Here is a 22,020-nt window from a genome sequence, read left to right on the forward strand (position 1 = left end):
TAAATAGTAGGATCTTCATACTGCTTTGGTGGCCATGGGCTACCAAGGTGGTCACTGCACTGGAGTTCTGAAGGTCTTTTTGATCAACTCTATGAGATAGAGTTGGAAGCAGAGTTGGCAAGATTAAAGGAACACTGGTTACACTGCCTGGATGTGGTAGAAAGATGAAGCTGTCACCAGCTTGAGCATTCAATACCTTTGCTAACTTTTTGTATCCTTTTCCTTGTTTGTGTAAGGCAATGGTCTCTTCTCTTAACCTTTTGGACTACTCTCTATACAATCCAAAAAATTTAGTTGCTAATGAAAAATTGGCTAAGAATTCTCACAACTGCTGCCAGCGGTTGGTGTTTGGCTGTGTATCATTTCAACAGTCCATAACTGCCAAAAGGGAACTTGTCATCTAGGGGTTGATTAATTCTGAGGCTGAAGAAGTCAATAAAAGTGTCATTTTGAGTTGAATTTGGAGAAACCACTTGTTATATTAGTTGCAATGAGCTATTTCTTTATTTTTTGGGAAACAGCAGAAAGTTTTTACATTTTGCTCATAAACTTAGTTTGTAAAGAGGTTGAATGTTGAATAGTTTTGATTGTCACTGTAGATCGGTCACACAATGATTTTTTGATACTGTCTTATATCATTATTTTACTGATATGTGGGAAATATCACTATATAATTCATGATGTGTGATAGTTGCAATATACTGGGTTCATTGCTTTCAGGAAGATCAATAACTGGAGTAACTGATTGACAGGGTGGTTAAGAAATGTCTGTTACTGTATTTAACCAGTGTGATCTTCCAGTACTGACAGAGAGACGCCGAGGATCATAGTACATAAGAGACACTACTAACAAGGTAAGACTGAACGGAATCCTTCTAACAGAGCAAGACCAACAAAAAGGTCAAAACTCATGCTGCAATAAAGCAAGTAGGTAATTATAGTAATATAAATGCTTACAAAAAATGTAATACCACACATTTTTTGTAATTTTTTTTATTTTACAGAATAGAATTAGAGGATTATTTATGATTTGTTTTAAGGGAGGCTTTCTGCGAGATTTAGATCCTTGAACCAAGGTCAGTATGAATAGGAACCGGCTGTGCAATTACAGTCATGTATACTATGTTTTATATGAAAAGCCTGGCTTTTCACAGAATAACAGATATAAAAGCTGTCCGTGGACCAAAGGACCATAGGAATAGATGTTACTAGTCCAGTGCTTCTCCACCCAACTCCAGTTCATTGACAAATCCTTATGTACACACATGGGAGAGACCAGTAAGTCTTGGAGAGTGGAGCAGGAAGAAGCCAGCCAGGAGCCAAGCCAGACTAGTCAAATTTCTGGCCCCCGGTCGACTTTTTTTTTAATCTTCTTTGAAATGTCATGCTGTCTTCAATCGTGCAGCCAGGTCCTGATTTATGCTCTCCATGGTTTGGGCAGAATGGATCTAGTGATTAGTTGCCATTAGGCCTACATTTGCCCACATCATTTCTTGCAGTGAAGTGGACACCACAATTAATGCTTGGGCTTGCGGCCAGGTGTATAGCAATGGAACTAGTATGAGTTGTATTTCGGATATTATGTTAAGGGGTTTTGGGCAAACTCTATTCTGGAAATGAGAAAAGGTATATCTTCAGCTCACCTGCTGCCCGGACTGCTCAGCCTTGCGGGTGCCTGGGATCCACCGGTGAGTCCCAACCGGTAATAAGTGCAACAGCATGAAAAGGAGGAAAGGATCCGGCACAGATTCTACTTATGATAAAAAACATCAAAAACTTTACGCGTTTCGGACTTCCATTAAAAACAAAAGAGTCCTTAATTCCAATGTCTATTTTAGTAGCCTCGCAGTGTTCATGAGACACTTATGATTAAGGACTCTTTTGTTTTTAATGGAAGTCCGAAACGCGTAAAGTTTTCATGACTCAAACTCTCATAATCTGAGTGGATACTCGGTCTTCACGATGCTTTTAAAATTATTTCAATAAAGCTTTTGATGTTTTTTATCATAAGAAGAATCTGTGCCGGATCTTCTATTCTGGAAATCACAGTCTTGTGCATGAAGTAAACATACAAAAAGCAGCACCACATAATCCCATCCAAAACAACAGCAGCCAGGTAGTCAGAGATCCATGGCTAGAGCACAAATGGCTAGTGCACAAGATGGCAGGCTTAGGTACATAATCGCCAAACTCACCTATAGAAAAAAGGTGTATCACAACACTCAAGTTGGTAGATAAACAATCTGCTGGCCGGAAGGGAACGACCTGACTACATTGTGCCCACCCCCCCTAATCCCGGCAGATGTACAATAAGGTACTGACACCATAAAACTTTTCAACTGTGTTTTCCCGAAAATAAGACCTCCCTGGAAATAAGACCTAGCAGGAGTTTTCAGGGAGGCTTAAATATAATACATCCCCCGAAAATAAGACCTAGCCGCGGTTCAATAATGAAGTGACCTTGCAACGGTGAAAAGTTAAAGATACTGCAGAACACTTCATTATAGACAGCGGACACCCCCAAAAGAGAGAAGAAAGAAGAGAGAAGACCTTGCGATCATACTCACCAGACGCCGGCGGGAAGCAGGAGAGCGCATCAAGGTGCTGCGGCGGAACACACACACACACACACACACACACACACACACACACACACACACCCCAGATCATATATACACACACACACATATGAGAACGCGCACACACACAATCACACTACAGATCGCATCCACACACTCACCACATCCAGCGATATCGCTTGCTTCTCGGTGGCATAAGGACCTGCGACGCTGTGCAGTGTGCGTTGAGCTTCCAGGACCTGTGGGAGGATCACATGGCCGGAAGCAAGTGGTATCACTGAATGTGGTGAATGTGTGCGCGCGATTGTACCGGTATGTGCGATTTCGTGAGTGTGTGTTCTGATATGTGAGTGTCGGCTAGATGCAGGGGAGAACGGCGTGATGCAGCATACCTGCTGATACCTGGAGATCACAGGGAGATCTGGGAGCCACACAGATGCCCGTGGCTGGTAAGTTTGACGATCCTGGGATGGGGGGTCTGCTTTTTGTGGGGGGTAAACTTACCCACAACCATGTCTCTTCCAATGGCTTCCCACCGGTAACCCGCTCCCCAGCTTGGATGGGTGCTGAGGGAGCCCCTTTTGCCCACAGGCTCTGGCCCTGGGAACTATAGCCTTGGCGGTGACTGTGTTTCCCTTTACGGTGTGAGCTGTTGCCTTCAATCGGGTCTTGGCTGCTGGGAAACCCCGGAGGTTCCCTTCGCTAATGGATTTGACCAGTTTTACGGCGACTCCTAGCCTGGTCGGGGTCCGTAGGCCCTGCCGGATGGTGCTGGCTTCTCTTCACTCCCCGATCCGGTACCGGCGGGCCACCGCCCGTCCCTGGTCCTTACAGTTCACTCCAATCAGCCTCTCCTGCAGACGGTCACCACCGTCTGCCAACCTTGCTGTATGTGCCCGGGCCACACACCCGGACACAGTCAGTCTCCTCTACTACCACTTCCCTCTCCAAAAACTGAACTCAACTTCCTACTTTTCCCACCTCCAGGACTGTGAACTCCTCGGTGGGCGGGACCAACCGTCTGGCCCACCCCCTGGTGTGGACATCAGCCCCTGGAGGAAGGCAACAAGGATTTGTGTTTGACTTACATGTGCTAAGCCGGGGTGTAGGGTGTGTTGGTGCAGTACCTGTGACGACCTGGCTTGTCCAGGGCGCCACAGAAGCCTCTTCTAAAGATGGTGTACAAGAAAGCCCACAAACAGTTTGCTGAAGTCAAGTAGACTAAGGACATAGATTACTCGAACAATGTCCTGTTGAGACCAAGATAAACTTATTTGATTCAAATGTTGTCAAGCTTGTGTCAACCAGGTGAGGAGTACAATTACAAATGTGTCTTGCCTACAGATAAGCATGGTGGTAGGAGTGTCATGATTTGGGGCTGCATGAATGCTACCGACTGTGGGGAGCTACAGTTCATTGAGGGAACCGTGAATGCCAACATGTACTGTAATATACTGAAACAAAACATGATCCTCTCCCTTTGGAAATTGGGCCGCAGGGCAATATTCCAACATGATAATGACTCCATACACACCTCCAAGACAACCACTGTGTTGCTAAAGAAACTTGGGGTAAAGGTGCTGGACTGGCCAAACATGTCTCCAGACCTAAACGCTATTGAGCATCTGTGGGGTCTTCTCAAATGGAAGGTGGAGGAATGCAAGGTCTCTAATATCCACCAGCTCTGTGATGTTGTCATGGGAGAGTGAATTCTATGCTCAAGACAGTTAAGGCAGTGCTTGAAAATAATGGTGGCCACACAAAATAGACACTGTGGGCACAATTTGGCCATTTTCACTCAGGGGTGTATTTACTTTTGTTGCTAGCGGCTCTGTCTTAGGCCCCCTTCCTTGACTGTCTTAGGCCCCCTTCACACGCACGTGAAAAAATGAACCGTTTTTTCACGGATGTATTAAAGGGGTGGTTTGCTCCCCGTGTGCCGTGTTTGTGGCACATGCGTGTTCTCCGTGTGTTATATGTAATAACACACGGAGAACGGAAAGTCCCGCCTTACCGGATTCTTCCGGAGCTGTCTGTGGTGCTGAATGACAGTGTCCGGCACAGTCCACACCCCGCTGATGCTGCTTCCGGCCCCCAGTGAAGAAGATGCGTTGTTCAAATTCACTGGGGGCCAGATGCAGGTGACAGCCGCGGCAGAGACTGCAGGGCTCGTGGAGGTGAGTATGTTTTTTTTTATTTTTACAATGACACGTGTGTTTCTCTGGCGCTTGTCACGTGGGACCGCATCCACACTACATCTGTGTGGTACGTGTGCGGGCCGCGTGACACTCGTGCTGCCGGAGAAAAACGGACATGCCTACGTATGGAGCACACGGGCTCACGTCTGCTCCACACGGAGGCACGGGCCAATGGCTGAACACGTGCGTGCACATTAACCCATTGATTTTAATGGGTATATGTGTGCCCGTGTCTCCGGTACATGCGGGAACGGACCTAGCACGTACCGGAGGCACGTGTGTGTGAAAGGGGCCTTAGGCTATGTGCGCACGTTGCGTAAAAACATGCAGTTACGCTGCGCTTTGTAGCGCAGCGTAACTGCATGCGTCCTGCGGCCCCTGCACAGTCTATGGAGATTGTGCAGGGGCCGTGCGCACGTGGCGTCTAAGAGCGCAGCGCTTCGGCTACTGCCGAAGCGCTGCGCAAAAAGAAGTGACATGTCACTTCTTTCCTGCGCTTTGCCGGCAGCTCCTGCTCTGTCTATGGCAGGAGCTGCAGGCAGAGCGCATGGAATCGGCGCTCACTACGGACATTTCTGCAGCGATCTAAAGCGCACATGTGCTCTTCAGATCGCTGCAGAAATTTCTGCAGGGCTTGTACGCAACGTGCGCACATAGCCTTAGAGTTATTTAATGGGCATGCCAAACTTACACTGTTATTCAAGTTGGACACTGTCTACTTTACATTATATCAAAGTGTCATATCTTCAGTGTTGCCCCATAAAAAGATAATGAAATATTTACAAAAATGTAAATATCACTTTTGTGATATACTGTATCATTATTGGATAACTGAAAATGAAGGGAGGGGAAAGGGGCAACTACAACAATCCCAATATAAAACCTATACACCATCATCCTGTTCCGGAGAGGATAGAAATTGCTGAACCCCGGAAATCGCCAAATTCTCAGATGGTAAAAACGCAGTGCCCGCAGTCTGGCCATCAAATAGATGGGAATGGGTGGGATAAGCTCTTCATCAGCCCCACTAGACACTAAGGCTATGTGCCCACGGGCGCTCGTACCTGCGGATGTTTCCGCAGGTACGAGCGCATGTTTCCTGCAGCTGCCCGCCGGCGTCCGCAGCTATTTTTAGCTGCTAGATTACAGCGGAATAGCTGCGGGAAACATGCGGAGATTCATGCGGCTTACCTGCGGACGTCCCGGCCTCTTATCTCCATAGCGGAGGGCTGGGACATCCGCAGGTAATTCCGCATGAATAATTGACATGCAATTATACATGCGGATGCCTACATCCGCAGCATGGTCGGCAGCCGCACTTTCCGCAGCGTGGACACAGCACTCGCCATGTCCCATAGGATAATATGGGGAGTGCCTGTACATGTTAAAACCTGCGGATTTATCTGGAAAATCCAGAAAAATCCGCAGGTTTTCCGTGGCAAAATCCGCAAAAACAGGCTCCCGTGGGCACATAGCCTAAGAAAAACACAGGGTGCACACACACATGGTGGAAAGCACATGAACAACTTATCTCTAAATGCATCAGGAAGATATTCAGCAAAGAACAGCAACAATACTATGATGAGTGCAAGTTGCCTGCTTGCATCCAGAGCTTGTGAAGGAACTGAATATCACCAGACCAAGTCCAGGGAAAATTATAGTATTTAAACCCAAGGGGAAATCCAGATGATTAGCAGCTGAAGGGAAGAGGAGCTCCCAAGGGTCCTAAAGGGAAAAGGATGAAACCCAGCAGAGGAGATACCTAGTACACAGAATAATAACAGCAAGAATAATTGAAAGTCAGGGAGTATTTTGCACACCCAATTTCTGTGACCTTCTATTGCCGGACACCACATGACTGTCTGTCACCCATAACACACCCGTGACAGTATGCCCCCTTCTACGAGTGGTGTCCGGACACTCAGAACCAGGCCTATCTGGACGGGCAGCATGAAATGAATGAATTAATCTTGTGGCATTCACATCCGAGCCTGGTACCCACATCCTCTCCTGAGGTTCTTAACCCCTCCAGTACATCAATTATTGAAGCGAACGACAAAAAGAATGAGAATCAACAATCTTAGCTATTTGAATATCAAAATTACCATCAACCATAATAGGGGCTGGCAGCAGGGGGGATGGCTCCATAGGAACCACATACTTTTTGAACAGTGCCCTGTGGAACACATTGTGGATCCTCTATGACTAAGAATGTTCTGCCAACAATATGTAAGCTGTTTCAACAGTGAAAGCCCATGTTAATGAGGTAAAATTGTGAATAAACATTAATTCCATCATTGTTTTTTCATTGTTTGGGTATGGTCATGTGATGTATTTTAGACGCTGTGGTACCTGCTGAGGTTTTTCATGCAGAAGATACCTTTCGAAACAGTAGTGGTTAAAAAAAAGTTTGAAAAGACTGAACATATGCCCAGCAAGTCATTTTTACATTGCAGTGTGACTCGCCCACCCCAGGGCTATGGGACACTCGGTGCCGGGCCGGACTAATCCGGTGGTAGTCAGTGGTGGCTGGGCCCGGCTCCGTGGCCCTGGTGGGTGTCAGTTGAATATGTGGCTGATGAGTTGAAGTTAATGTTCGTGACGCCACCTGTGGTATGCGGCTATTAAGCCGCCGCTGCTATGGGAGAACTCCGGGGTGATGTTATGGCAGCTATGATGTTACTGCTCCCCACAGGTGGAGCGATGCCCCGGGATACAGTTGGTGCCCGTGAAAGTCTATGGTGTTGTGTGGCTGACACGGTGCAGGGCCGACAGGCGAGGAAAGAACCAGGCACAAACAACAGTCTCTTTACCTTCTCCTCTTTTACTCTGGGAACAGTCCAGTCCTGGGAGACCGTTACAGGTGGTGATGGGGATCCGGTCGGCCTGGAAGTACTTGGGATGATCTTTCTGGCCAGCTGAGTATGAGGCCTACTCCTGTACTTTGCTTTGTGATGATAGGACCCTGCTTCTCTGAATCCAGCAATGGCCCTCTTTGCTGCTGGGACCGATGGCACGTCCCTTCTTTCTGTAGGTGGCTGCGCAGACCCTCTCTCTGGTGCTTCTCCGCTGGAGTCCACACCGGGCCCTGATGCTGCAGCTGTACCTTGGATGTTTCTGGGCCAGGGGCTTGCAGCTCTCCTGCCCTTCGGACTCGGCTACCAGGGGCGGATTTTATACCCTGGCAACCACAGACTCCGATGTCTGAGTCTCTCTGCTGCCTCTCAGCTATTCCTGCTTCTCTGGGCCAAGCTGCTCCAGCTCTAGGCCCCAGATTCACAGGACAGCTCACTCTGCGTCTGTTCACTTCCACTACTCCCTACAGACTGGCTGCACTTCCTCCCTCTGGTCAGGTAGAGGAAGGCTCCCTGGAATTCCAGGTTCAGAGCTCCCCCTGCTGGCCGGAGGGAGAACTGTGTTGGGTGTTAAACCTGCTGGCCAATGGATCTCCCAATTACCTCCAGGCTCAGCATTAACCCTTTGGGAGGGCAATGCTGCTGTGGCGACCAGGTCCTAGGGCGCCACACTCCCCCTTAGTTAAATTCAGTACTCCCGGACTGTGGAAACAAAACATAACATGTCATACATTTCATCCCAATATGGGAGGCACATTATTTTTAACGTTACAACTTCAGACAGTACTATAAGAGTCCAGTGTGGCTCCCTGCCGGGTGTCCATTACACTGCTCCATGGGGGACCCGCCGCGATCAAACCCCCAACGTAGGCTCTGGGCGTGCGTCAGAGCATTGATGACCCCACTCTATGCACGCCGGACGGGTTTTTCTTCAGGGGTGTTGAGCACACTGGTGCTAACTATAAACAATTTAGGTGTTGGCCACCCATAGTCCAGTGGCCCAATTGTCCATTTTCGCAATCACAAAAAAAAACATTTTGTACACGACATTACAGACTTTTCACATAACTATTTACATTCTAATAAATACTCTTTCTTTATATAGTTGATTCCCTATACCTTAGAGGGGGTTGTCCCCGAGTGCTGCGTTGAGACCTGCGTAGCTCTGGTGTTTGTCCCTGACTACTTAGTGTGTCTCCTATCTCAGCACTACCGGTAGGCCTAACCCCAATAGGTATGCATGATGATTGCCTATGTGGTCTAGGAGTCGCCAAGGGTATGACAGGTTCACCACTGACAGGGGGTTGATCCTCCTGTTCCACTGCTGGCGTGTCACCGCGTGTCGGGGCGGACGGTTCTTTGGGTGGATCCGGAACCTGTTCTGTTTCTGGCTCGACCAACTGTGGGAACGTCAGGACCGGTACCACTACGGCACCATTTATGCGGGTCCAAGTCTTGGGGAATTTGCCGAGGATCGTTTGTATCATCTCTTCCCCTTCTTCTCGAACTTCCTCCACTTCCCTTTGAACTTTGCACCGCTCAGGGCACGTCTTCAGGCGGTCTCTGGATATTGCTTGACAAGTCTTGCCTTCGTCCTTGCTTATGAGGCACACCTTACTGTTGTCAAAGTTGGAGGGGATAATGGTGTAGGGCTCGTTCTCCCACTGATCATCCAATTTATGCGTCCTCCGCTTCTTCTTGAGGACTTGTTCTCCAGGTGCTAAGGGAGTTGCTGGGGCCGTTTGATTGTACTGCTGCTCTTGTCTTGTTCTGGCTTGAGACAGGCTCCTCTCTACGCATTCCTGGACCTTACGGTACTGCTGCTGCCGTTCTGTATCCCAATCCTCTATTTCTTGAACCGCCTCAGGCGACACAGTCCCCATCTCAAAGTCTACAGGCAACCTGCCAGGTCTGGCTCGCATCAGGTAAGCGGGGCTGCAGTTGGTCGAATTTACTGGGATATGGTTGTACAGGTCGACCAGATCTGGCAGCTTCTCTGGCCATTGGTTCCTTTCTTCCAGAGGTAGAGTCTTCAGCATATCAATAACCACATGGTTCATTTTCTCGCACAGTCCATTGGTTTGGGGGTGGTACGGTGTTGTTCTGATTTTCTTACAACCGTACATGTTACAAAACTCTTGGAACACCTCCGCCTCGAACGCAGGGCCTTGATCGGTCAGTACCCTTTCCGGATAACCGTGAGGCCGGCAAAAGGATGCCTGGAACGCTTTAGCTGCTGTTCTGGCTGTCTGGTCCTTCACAGGCACTACTACCAGGAAACGAGAGTAATGGTCCGCAATTGTGAGGGCGTACACATAGCCTGACCGGCTTGGTGTTAACTTCACGTGGTCCAGGGCCACCAACTCCAGGGGCTGCTTCGTAACAATTGGCTGTAGGGGAGACCTTTGGCTGGCATCATCCTTCCGCCTCAGGTTACACGGGCCACAGTCTCGGCACCACTTCTCGATCACCTTTCTCATGTGCACCCAATAGAACCGATCACGGAGTAGGGCCTCCAACTTCTTCCACCCAAAGTGGCCTGCGTTATCATGATAAGCTGCTAGGACCATTGGAGCATCCCTCTGCGGAACCACGATCTGCCAGACAAGTTCATTTGTTCGCCAGTTGACGTGTCTCTTGCAGAGCTTGCCTTGGTAGGTGAACAGTCGTCCCCTCTCTTTCCACAACTGCTGGGCTTCTTCTGGAGCATCTGGACCAAGATGAGTCTCAGCTTGTGCTAGCTTTTCTTTGACCAATCGCACCGCCGGGTCACCGTTCTGTGTCTCTTCCCAATTATGGTGGAGTAATGGGTTAACCGGGACCTCGTGTTGGCTCGAGCGCTTCACTCCCACAGCATGCTCACACTGGGAAACGCCCTGATGATGGAAAGCCGGTAACTCTATCTCTTCGAGTTCATCCAGGTCTTCTCCAGATTCGGGTAAGTGAGGCATTCTGGACAGCGCATCAGCATTGTTATTCTTCTTGCCAGCCCGGTACTTGATGGTAAAGTCAAAGTTAGACAGCCGGGCCATCCATCGCTGTTCCAACGCCCCTAACTTGGCTGTTGCCAGGTGTGTCAACGGATTGTTGTCCGTGAAGATGGTGAACTTGGCCGACGCCAGATAGTGTTTGAAGCGTTCAGTCACTGCCCAAACAATAGCGAGGAACTCCAGCTTGAAGGAACTGTAATTTTCTGGATTCCTTTCTGTGGGCCGAAGCTTCCTACTGGCGTACGCTATCACCTTCTCCCTGCCTCCCTGCACCTGGGACAAAACGGCTCCCAGGCCCACGTTGCTGGCGTCTGTATACAGTACAAACGGCTGGCTGTAGTCAGGGTAGGCCAGAATTTCTTCTCCCGTGAGAGCCCCTTTCAGCTGGACAAAGGAGGTTTCTAGTTGGCTGCTCCATTCAAATGGAGGGCTCTGCTTCTTAGCCTGCTTTGGCTGGCCCACCAGGAGATCTTGAAGGGGCGCTGCTATCTTGGTGAAACCATCAATGAACCTCTTTGCTGCTGGGACCGATGGCACGTCCCTTCTTTCTGTAGGTGGCTGCGCAGACCCTCTCTCTGGTGCTTCTCCGCTGGAGTCCACACCGGGCCCTGATGCTGCAGCTGTACCTTGGATGTTTCTGGGCCAGGGGCTTGCAGCTCTCCTGCCCTTCGGACTCGGCTACCAGGGGCGGATTTTATACCCTGGCAACCACAGACTCCGATGTCTGAGTCTCTCTGCTGCCTCTCAGCTATTCCTGCTTCTCTGGGCCAAGCTGCTCCAGCTCTAGGCCCCAGATTCACAGGACAGCTCACTCTGCGTCTGTTCACTTCCACTACTCCCTACAGACTGGCTGCACTTCCTCCCTCTGGTCAGGTAGAGGAAGGCTCCCTGGAATTCCAGGTTCAGAGCTCCCCCTGCTGGCCGGAGGGAGAACTGTGTTGGGTGTTAAACCTGCTGGCCAATGGATCTCCCAATTACCTCCAGGCTCAGCATTAACCCTTTGGGAGGGCAATGCTGCTGTGGCGACCAGGTCCTAGGGCGCCACAAGTGCGTATGTTCATTCTTTTTGTCCTTTTTTTTTTAGCTCTTGCAATTCGCTTGAAAAGGATGCCATTTTATTGCATTTTGGGTGATTTGCAGCTAACAAAATAAAATGACATTTTGGCAGGTTTATAGTTTCATAGATTGGAATATTACGCACACAGCGGCACCAAATACGCACTTAATTTTTTTTTTTCATTTTTTGCATTTTACATTTATTTATTTTTTTAAATAATTTTTAATTTTTTTTTTACAACACTTTGTCTTTTACTCTGATCACTGATCAATTGACCACTTTTTGTAGAAACTGGCTGACATTCACAGGAGTACAAAGATGGCAGTGAAGTGAGATTACAGCAGGCCTCTGTTTGCCATGGCAAGTCATCGGCTTTCACGTTGCTCTAGTGGTGGGAGGAAAATTGACGGGGTCCTGAAGAAATGTGCCAAATTATTCCAGCTATCAAATGAAATGATGAAGGTTGAGTTACAAAATTCAGGGATTTGTCACTTATTAGGCTGTGTGCTTTTGTTTTCATATAATGAATGTTTTATCACCAGGATATTATCAGTGCTGGACTATCACATGCCTGCTATACCATCCATGCCCCCTCCTCTGATAAACAGCTCATTGCCACTACACAGTGTACATAGAAACCTGCAGTGTGGGTGTGGTTATCTTTCTGAGCTCTGCTACAATGCTACATCTAAGATCTCTGACTGTGTCCCAACTGCTGCACCCAGTAAACAAAGTGATATATCATTGAAGTCAGGGTCCCTTTTTTTACATTATGCTGCTCTCAGATGAAGTAGCAATAACCTGGTGACAGATTCCCTTTAACAAATAAAGTACATAGAGCCCAGCCATTTTCCATTTCCCAGTGCTTGATTTCATTGCTCTTTATTTAAAGGATGATTTCACTGTTTTCTTTACATAGTTAGAACCTGTAACATGTCTTCATCAACACGAGAACATAGAGGTGAACAACCTGCTCCAGAATTTGTACAGATGAATAACCTGGCCTGCGAGAGTGTTGGAGGAAAGGTAAATAACAATGAACGCCAAGCTTCATGTGCAAGTATTTAAAGAGGTGATCAAAGAAGTCAGTAACTAAAAATACTGACTTTCCAGAGGAAACAGGTAGATTGTAAATTTATAGTAATAAACTCTGATTCATAAAGACTCGATCAAGACGTGTTTTGCATGCTAGTCTTCATAATGGTGCTCTGGATTAAGAAATGTCAAATTAATTGAGAAGCACATGACTTTGGCTAATGCGGGCTTTACACGAGACGATAGATTGTGCGATATGTCGTCAGGGTCACAGTTTTCGTGACACACATCCGGCATAGCGCACAACGTCGTCTCGTGTGACACCTCTGAGCGACGCAGTATCGCTCACAAAGCGTGAGTCGTGTACTCGTCGTTAACTTTCATAATCTCGTTTATTTTCAAGGGTGCAGGTTGTTCATCGTTTCCGTGGCGTCACACGTTGCTCCGTGTGACACCACGGGAACGATGAACACAGCGTACCTGCGTCCCACGGCACCCGCCGGCCTAATGGAAGGAAGGAGGTGGGCGGGATGTTTACATCCCGCTCATCTCCGCCCCACCGCTTCTATTGGCCGCCTGCCGTGTGACATCGCTGTGACGCCGGAAGGCAGGAAGTGGACGTTCGTCGCCCACAGCGAGGTAGTCCGGAAAGTAAGTACGTGTGACGGGGGTTAAACGAGTTTGTGCGCCACGGGCAGCGATTTGCCCGTGACGCAAAAATGACGGGAGCGGGTACGATCGATTGTGAAATCGCACAATCGGTCGTCCCGTGTAAAGCAGGCTTTAGCTTCATAAAACAACCTTTCTAAATGAAATGACACAAATTTTGTTTCACTCAAATATTTCATACGTTTTTAATCTTTTATTGACAAATACATCAAGTTTATACAAAGTCTCAATATTTACATTTATTTTTTTAAGACTTCTGCCCTTCACCCTGGCATCTGAATTTCGGCTTATAGACTAAATTCTAACTGATAAGTGATGACCCGTGCTTGTCTCAACTGTAAGGGCGCTTTCACACTTGCGTTGAACGGCATCCGTTGCATTGCGTTGTGTGACAGAAGAAACGGATGCGTTGCATATAGTGGCACAACGGATGCAACGGATCGTACAAAATATCGCAATCCGTTATAGTTTTTTTTCCTTAACTTTACACATCTGTGCATGCGCAGTTGTGTAAAGACGGATGCGTTAATGGAATCTGTCAAATGACGGATTCTGACGGAATCTGTTACCATAGGTGTCCATTATAAAAACGACGGACGCCGACGGAATCCTGCAGGTTGCGTTTTTTTGACACTCCACCAAGAGCAGAAAAACGGTTCATGCAGCGTTCCATCCGCCAGTCGGATGCAACGCAGCGTCGGCTGATGGATGCAATACAAGGCCATCCGTTGCTATCCATAGCTAATAGAAGTCTATGAGGAAGAAAACGGTTTCCTGCAACGGTTACCTTAATTCCTCAAGGCGGTGGATAGCAACGGAAGCTGTTCAATGCAAGTGTGAAAGCAGCCTAAGGGACTCGAGGTTCTCTGAAGATTAAATAAGTAAACATCACCATCTAGTGGCCAGAAATTGTAAGAACAGCCGGAACTGAAAAGTGAATCGTCAGTCTCCTAGAGGGAAATGATAAGAAATGACACGAGATCAGGTGACAGTTGTGTCGCAGTTACTAAATATAAAAAGACTTGGCCTGGCCAAGAAGAGAAGGAGTTGGCACCAAAACCTGCACCAGGAAGATTGTTGACCTGAGCTGAGAGGAACCTCTGTGACTTGAGCAGAGAGGAAGACCGTGACCTGTGCCAGTAGAAGATTGTGACCTGTTTCAGTAGAAAACCGTGATCTGCACCAGTGAAAGACCATGACCTGCACCAGTAGAAGACCGTGACCTGTACCAGTAGAAGATCGTGACTTTTGTCAATAGAAGACCATGGTCTGTGCCAGCAGAAGACCATAACCTGTGCCTGTAGAAGACTGTGACCTGTGCCAGTGGAAAACCCATGATCAGCACTAGTAGAAGACTGTGACCTGATCTGAACTAGACTCAAGAGAAGAGCCGGCTGTAACAGAAGATCGTTTCCACGGGCAGATTTTTCCTGCACAGAGATATGCTATTGAGTGTGGACTTAGGCTTTGCTTCAGAGTACGAAGGCAACCAGCCAGTGGAGGGTGTGTAGAGATCCCCCAATTTGGACTTGCAGCTTAGCTAGTAGGGCCTCCGACCCTGCTAGGGCCTGTACACTGTATAGTATTGTTTATTGTTGATACGTAAATGACAGTAACGAATAGAATAACACTGACGTTTCCCTGCTAGAGAAATCTAGTGTATGCTAACGCCGACGGTAACAGTTAGTGGTAAGAATAATACTAGGTAATTATATCGTGTAGAGAATACTGTGATTGCATTCCGTATATTTGTTCTGCTGATTAATCCACTGTGGAATAATTTGATTTAGTACTGTTACTTGTGCTATACCAATATCTCAGATTTAAAGTGCTAATCCTTGATTTGTATATATTAATAAACCATTGTTGGTTCAGTCATCACAGCCTCCTCATTGTCTGCTATGTTGCATGGAGTTTATAATCATCTCAGGGGTTTATTTCTGCTTTTTGTGGATTAACCATAGGTTCTCAATGGGATTGAAATCTAGGGAATTTTATAACCATGAACCCAACCTTTCATTGTTTTGTTTACCGAGGCTCTTAGTTATCACTTTTGACTTGTGACATGGTACATTATCATGTGGAAAAACAATGTTCACTACCAACGTGCTGCTGTATTCCTAGAAGAAGTTGTTCTCGGAGGATATTAAGATACCATTCTTTATTCCTGGAGGTGTTCTTAGGCAGAATTGTGAGTGAGCCCCATCTGTGCATGAATAGCCCCCACACATTAATGGTCTCAGGATGCTTTACTGTTAGCATGACACAGGACTCATGGTAGCACCCACAGATGTCCCAAACAGTTTGAAATGGGCTTCATCAGATAAAATTGCTTTACCTCAGTACTCACCAGTCAAAACAATACTTCCTGCAAAATACTTCATTTCTCCTTCTCTTGACACTTCGTCAGCCTCCAAAAGCCTTCAGCTCACTCTGCGTGCACATGCAATGACACCTGCCTACAGCCATTCCTGAGCAAGCTCTGCACTGGTATTGAACAGATCCTATACCTTAATTATCCTTAGTAGATGGGCCTGGCACTTGTTGGACTATAATGGATAAATGGGTGCCCTGAAGCCTTCTTCACAGCAAATTAACTTTTCACTTTGAAATTCTTGATGATCCAAAAAATGGTTGATTTAGGGGCAATCTTGGAAGCAGCAGTGTCTTTGCTTGTAGAGCTAGTTTGATGCAAAGCAATGATGACTTTTTTTTTCTTGGTCAACGAAGGTTAATTGAAGAAGACAATGTTTTCAAGTGTATATACTCTTTTAAAGCAAGCAATCTATTCTTATAATTCAGTCAATGTGACAGAGTGATATCGGCATTGTCCTGGTTAGCATTTTTTCCTGACCCAATGAGAAAATCATTGAAATTATGTAAACAGGTCCTTTTGTGGTAGGGCTCAAATTCAGTGGAAATAGTTTTTGTGATTAAGTTAATTTTCATGGCAAGAAACGATGTTGCAATTTTTTGCAGTTCATCTGATCACTGTCCATAATGATTTAGAGTTAATGCAAATTGCTACTATAAACAGTGAGGCAGGGAGTGGCATTCTGGAATTTGTTTCTGCTTACCCCTCATGCGCATGGAGCAAGACTCTCAAGCAACGACCGTCTGGACTGATTTTTCCAATTACAGTTCCTATGGCTCCCTGGCAGCACATAGCTTTGAATTTTATTATGGAACATCCAGTGTCCTCTGAGTGCTCTGTCATCTGGATGGTGATAAACCGCTTTTCGAAAATGGCATACTTTACTCCGCTGCCTGACCTTCCATCAGCTTTTGTGCTAACAAAAGAGTTCATCCAATATATCTTCTACCTCCATGGATTCCCACTTTACATTGTGTTGCACAGGGGTGTTCAGTTAATGCCTAACATCTGGAGAGCAACTTGTAGACTTCTGAATGTGTTCTTGGATTCCTCATCCACATACTACCCATAATTCACAAGCCAGGTGGAGCAGATGAACCAGATTCTGAAACATTTTCTGCGCATTTCACGAATGTGCACAAGGATGACTTGGTCAAGTTATTGCAATGGGTGGAATTCTCGTACAATAATCACCTAAGCGAGGCTTCTGTGAAATCACCTTTTTTATTTTCTATGGTCAACAGCCTAGCATCCCTCTTCCTGTGTCAGCAGACAGTCTCACTAAGGATTTCACTAAAATCTGGGAGGACACTAAGACCACCCTGTTGAGATATTTCGAGCAGATAAAAAAACATGCTGAGGAGCATAAAACCACCTTATTCCCATCCAGCGGATAAAGTGTGGCTCCCCTCAAAATATATTTGTCTCAAGGTTCCATCTTATTAGGTCCCCACTTCATCAGTCCCTTCGAAGTCAACAGGCTGATCAGCATCGTGTCCTATAACTTAAAGCTTCCTGCCTCTTTACATGGGACCAATTCATTTCATGTATCTCTACTCAAGCCAGTCATCATGTGCCGCTTCTTCAAGGATCCTTGCTCCATGCCTATGCCTGTCTGCTCTGAAGATGTCTTTGAAGTGGAATATATCTTGGCTATTAAGAGAGTTAAAGGAAAAACCCTATTCCTGGTTGACTCGAAAGGATTTGGTCATGACGAGAGGTCGTGAAAAGCCAAGGAGAACATTCATGCACTCCTTCTTCTGAACAACTTTTTGGGCCTGCAAAAGAGGGGATATAGGAGGGATATACTGTAACGTTGGCATCCCTGTATCCTCCTGGCAGGGATGCTGACATTTTCTCCTCCAGAGATGGCCATACATGTCCTCTCCGTTCCTCTTGCCTGACCCATTCGTTGAGCTTTCTCAGTCCCAGGGTCAGCACATATCATATAGGTTTCCTGACAGGATCCTTAGGTCAAGTGTAGGTGCACTGCTAGCCTCTTAAAGTTACAGCTTGCGCATCCTAAAATGTGTCTCTGTGTATTTAATGAGATAAACTGTGGACAAAACGAGCGCAGTAGGGTCTTACCCGGTAAATCTGAAAATAAAACAAGTGAAGTGCTCATTCACCCTGTGTGGTTGTGTTCAACACAACCCAGAACAGAGCCTGTAAAACAGTTGCCGCAGAAACCACGAGCCCTAAGGCTAGAAAAGATCCAAAAATGGAACCAGAAGAATTATGTAGTTATCTCTGCGCTGCTTTGTTGCGATGAAATAGCCATAGCACTGGATGTGGATGAAAGGTAGTTTATTTCAATGTGTTTCAAAATGATCCTGGTGGCATTACTGAGGAAGAAGTGAGGATCACTTTGAAACATGTTGAAATAAACCACCTTTCTTCTAGATCTAGTGCATTGGCTATTTCATCTTTCCACAGCAGCGCATTTATAACCACATTATTCTTCTGATTCTGTTTTTGGATCTGTTAATTTAAGGCACTTTTCCCAGTAGGGAGGGGCCTGAGCAATCAGATTCAATCTGCAGTAACGATTCCTGCTGATTCCTCAAACACTGTCCCCGCCAGTCTCCAATACTGATTCCTGTTTGTTGATCCCACTCTGTCCTGCACACTTACCCTTACCCTCTTTCCTGACCCTCTGGTCAGCTGCTGCAATACTGAGGGCTGCCCTGGAGTGGTACCTGCTGTCTACCAGCACCCCAGGCCATTTTGACCATCAGAGACTCAGGTGAGATCCGGTATGCATATACTCAGTCAAACCCATTCAGGGTAAGCCGGGTTGTGGCAAATTGAGTCCACACACATTAGTGTGACAATGTGTCACTTATTAGGCTGGGGTCTGTTCTTTCAATACAATGAGCGTTTTATCAGCAGATAATTATCACTGCTTCCTAGTCCAGCCACACCCCCAGCACTGATTAGCAGCTTACTGTCAATATACAATGTACACAGATAGTTGCTAATCAGGGGGTGTGGGCGAGGTTAGCTGTTTAAGCTCTGATACATGCTACATCTAAAAACTGTGTCACTGTAGCGCCTGCTCCCAGTCCTGGCGCTGCACTCCCGCACGTCTCCGCCCCCATGCCTCGGCGGGGGCGTCGTTCTCATCAGTCCAGCGATCCCAGGCATCCCGTTCCTGCCCTGGGGCCTGCCACAGCCTCTTCATGCTTCCAAGCCACACACAGGCCCTCTGTGAGTGCCCAAAGGGTGCATGCGCCACACTCCCTTTCTTAAAGGACTGGCATCTTATTACCCGAGCCTGCTACTTCCACCACCTCTCTGCTGTCACATCTGAGTTACCACCTCCGTGCTGTCTCATCTGAGTTACCACCTCCGTGCTATCTCCTCTGAGTCACCACCTCTGTGCTACCACGTCTGAGTCGCTACCTTTGTGCTGCTATGTCCGAGCACATCCATACCGGACTTTAGAGATTCTTTAGTCCATCTGAGCTGACTCCATTGGTCCTGGCTGCTGTGCATTTAGGCCCTCTGGGGCTGCGCCTGTGTGACGCCCTGGCAAAACCAGGTAGTCACAGATAGGCTCCCGCATAACACCTTCCCTCACCTAGGAAACACACAGCCAACCTAAAACCCTAGAAAACCCTAGTCACCCCCCCTTAGGGAAAGACGGACACACCAGTGGGCGGGACCAGGTGGTTGGACACGCCCACCCAGGGGTCTAGACAGTCCAGGGTGGGAAAGCAAGCAGTTAAGCAGTAGTTCAGTTTTGGAGTTCGAGTGGAGAGGAGCGTTGGCTGGAGCTAGGTGTAGCTCCAGCAGAGGAAGTTCAAGTTGAACGGAGCCAGGGTTAGAGCCCTGGTGCCTTGGCTAGGAGGCAGACGGTGGTCGCCGTCAGCAGGAGACGGGAAGACGGCTCGGCAGAACCAAGGTGGACCGGGACAGGGTTGTAGCCCGCCGGTACTGACACGGGGAACTGACCTGGAAACCGTAGCACAGAGGGGGTACTTGGACCCAGAAGCCAGGACCAAAACTAGCGGCCTAGCTAATTAACTGATTGAGGCCAGGATTATAGGTCCTGTCCCATCCAAAGTCCCTAATAGAAGACAACAGCCCACCGATAAGGATAGGAGGCCACCGCCAGGGCCCATAGATCCCACGGGCCAGCGTCTGGGGGCACGGCTCCTTAGGCCACATCCAGCCAGGAGCGGACTCCTGAGTTCCAGACCAGGCAGTCCCCCTTACACAAAATCAGTGCAGAGGAAAAGGACAGTGACCACGAGCCCGGATGGGGGACCTGAATGCAACCGGCTGCCGCGGCGGGCGGCCACCAGCACCTTGGTTTACCAAAAGACTCATGTGATTCATTTACTGTGAGTAACCAAACATCCCCCTGCTTGCTCGGGCACGCCAGCCCTTGCCGTCGCTATACCCTGCACGAAGACATTGGGTCCCGGAGCAACCATCCCTACCCACGGAGGGGTCAACATCTAGCTGCCACTACATCTCCCCTTGGTTCCCACAACAGCAGCGGTGGTGTCCCACCTCACTACACACCGTGGGTGGCGTCACGAACTTAATATGGCCTAGCCCGTACATCTACGTCCCTCCCCTTTTCATTCGGCGTGTCCACGAGACCCCCGGGTCCGGAGACCCTCGAGTCACTCACAGAAGGCCCGGATCTGAGCAGCGGTGGCTGCTGGCACGGGGGCGTCACACCTGACAATCCCTGTATAGGGGTTAGCTCGAGGTTATCTCCTCCACGGGAGTCCAATGTACGGCCAAGTGGGTCCACTTTCGAAGGCTCTCCGCCCTTCAGTGACTGCAACCGTCACAACTGCTCTACCCACTAAACTAAGTGATACTTTGCTGGAATCAGGGTCTCTTTTCCTACATTATGCTGCTCTTGGATGAAGTAACATAAACCTTGTGACAGATTTCCTTTAATAGTGTGACAGAGTGGCACTATCTTGTGTCAATTACTTTATGATATTTCGTGATAAAAAATTAAGTATGTCACTGTTCACGTGGCACAAATCCAGTTCCATATTTTTTCTGAATGTAATTTTTGGAGGTACAGCATGAGTCTTGTTTCACTACTTCATACATTTGGAACCCATCTGTCTGAGTCCATTTAGTTAGTGCTGGAAGATCAATTTACATTTTACATTTTAAAGCCCATGTTAACAGAAATCACAGAGTGTAAATTTTCATACCTGTTAACATTTAAAAGTTCTTCTAAAACTAGTAATGTTATGGTCCTTTGCTGGTAAGAAATCTAACTAGTACAGAATATCCTTCGTAAACAGAAGGGTAAACATGTTTCTGTGCGGTGATCTAAAAAAGCAGCAAACGCAGGAAAATAAAGTAAAAGATTAACTCGCTGTACTCTTGAACTTGAGTTACCCGTGAACTTGTAGATGATTTCTTCAACAATTTGCCATTAAGTGGACAGCATATTAATGAGTAATACTAAGAGAACAATAATAGAATCTTATTGTAAAATTTCAAATACAATTTTTCTTCATGTTATTAATGCTTTCAAGTACATTACTGTATTATCACTGCTGACCCTTCCAAGAGTGCATGTCCAGACATCATACATCTATTTTTGCAGGTCTTATTCGCTACTGATGACTGGTTTGCTGCTGCAGAAAATCTATTAAAGGTAAAGTCTTAGTTTAGTATTTGTTTGTATGATTTGTTAATGTAAAGTAATAAATTATTGTGGGGAGTACAAGGTCCTGCCACCCTCGCAGAGGTGACAGATGCAGTTATGTGTTTGTGTTTAAAGAAGTTGTCCAGTTACCAAAACTGTTTGGTTTTTTTTCTGATAAATCTTGCTAATATGTGCCCCTCAACACATCTATTATGTTTTTTCAGCAAAATTACCTTTCATTGTGCACTAGCAGCACACGGTCATTGCTGGCTCCAGCTCTGATGGGGTTAATCTCTCCTCTGACTGACTTCCTGTGTTCAGTTCCTACAAGTCCCAGAATTCTTTGTGGCTCTAGGGCGGTGTCTGGCTTATCTAACACACCCATTGTGTCTAATACACCCACTCTGCTCCCACCCAAACCCTCCTCCCTGCCTCTTCCCAGTGGATGTGCACTGAGAGCAATTACACAGAGACAGCAGCTCTGCACAGCCAGGGGAAGAAAGTGTGTGCGCGCGTATATACAGTGTGTGTGTGAATATACAGTGTGTGCGCGTATATACAGTGTGTGTGTGAATATACAGTGTGTGTGAATATACAGTGTGTGTGTATATATACAGTGTGTGAGTGA

At 47.2% G+C, this 22,020-nt stretch overlaps 1 protein-coding gene across 1 annotated transcript in view; it reads left to right on the top strand.

The window, feature by feature from the left end:
- The first annotated feature begins 809 nt into the window (after nt 1-809).
- ALLC (allantoicase) overlaps nt 810-22,020 on the top strand; it is a 90,705-nt gene continuing 69,494 nt past the window's right edge. The window contains exons 1-3 of the mRNA XM_075338746.1: nt 810-854; nt 12,599-12,705; nt 21,351-21,401. Coding sequence (XP_075194861.1) covers nt 12,613-12,705; nt 21,351-21,401 — 144 coding nt within the window. The 5' untranslated portion in view covers nt 810-854; nt 12,599-12,612. The remainder of the gene's footprint in view (nt 855-12,598; nt 12,706-21,350; nt 21,402-22,020) is intronic.

This window comes from Anomaloglossus baeobatrachus, chromosome 3 (assembly GCF_048569485.1).
Source record: "Anomaloglossus baeobatrachus isolate aAnoBae1 chromosome 3, aAnoBae1.hap1, whole genome shotgun sequence".
Taxonomy (NCBI): domain Eukaryota; kingdom Metazoa; phylum Chordata; class Amphibia; order Anura; family Aromobatidae; genus Anomaloglossus; species Anomaloglossus baeobatrachus.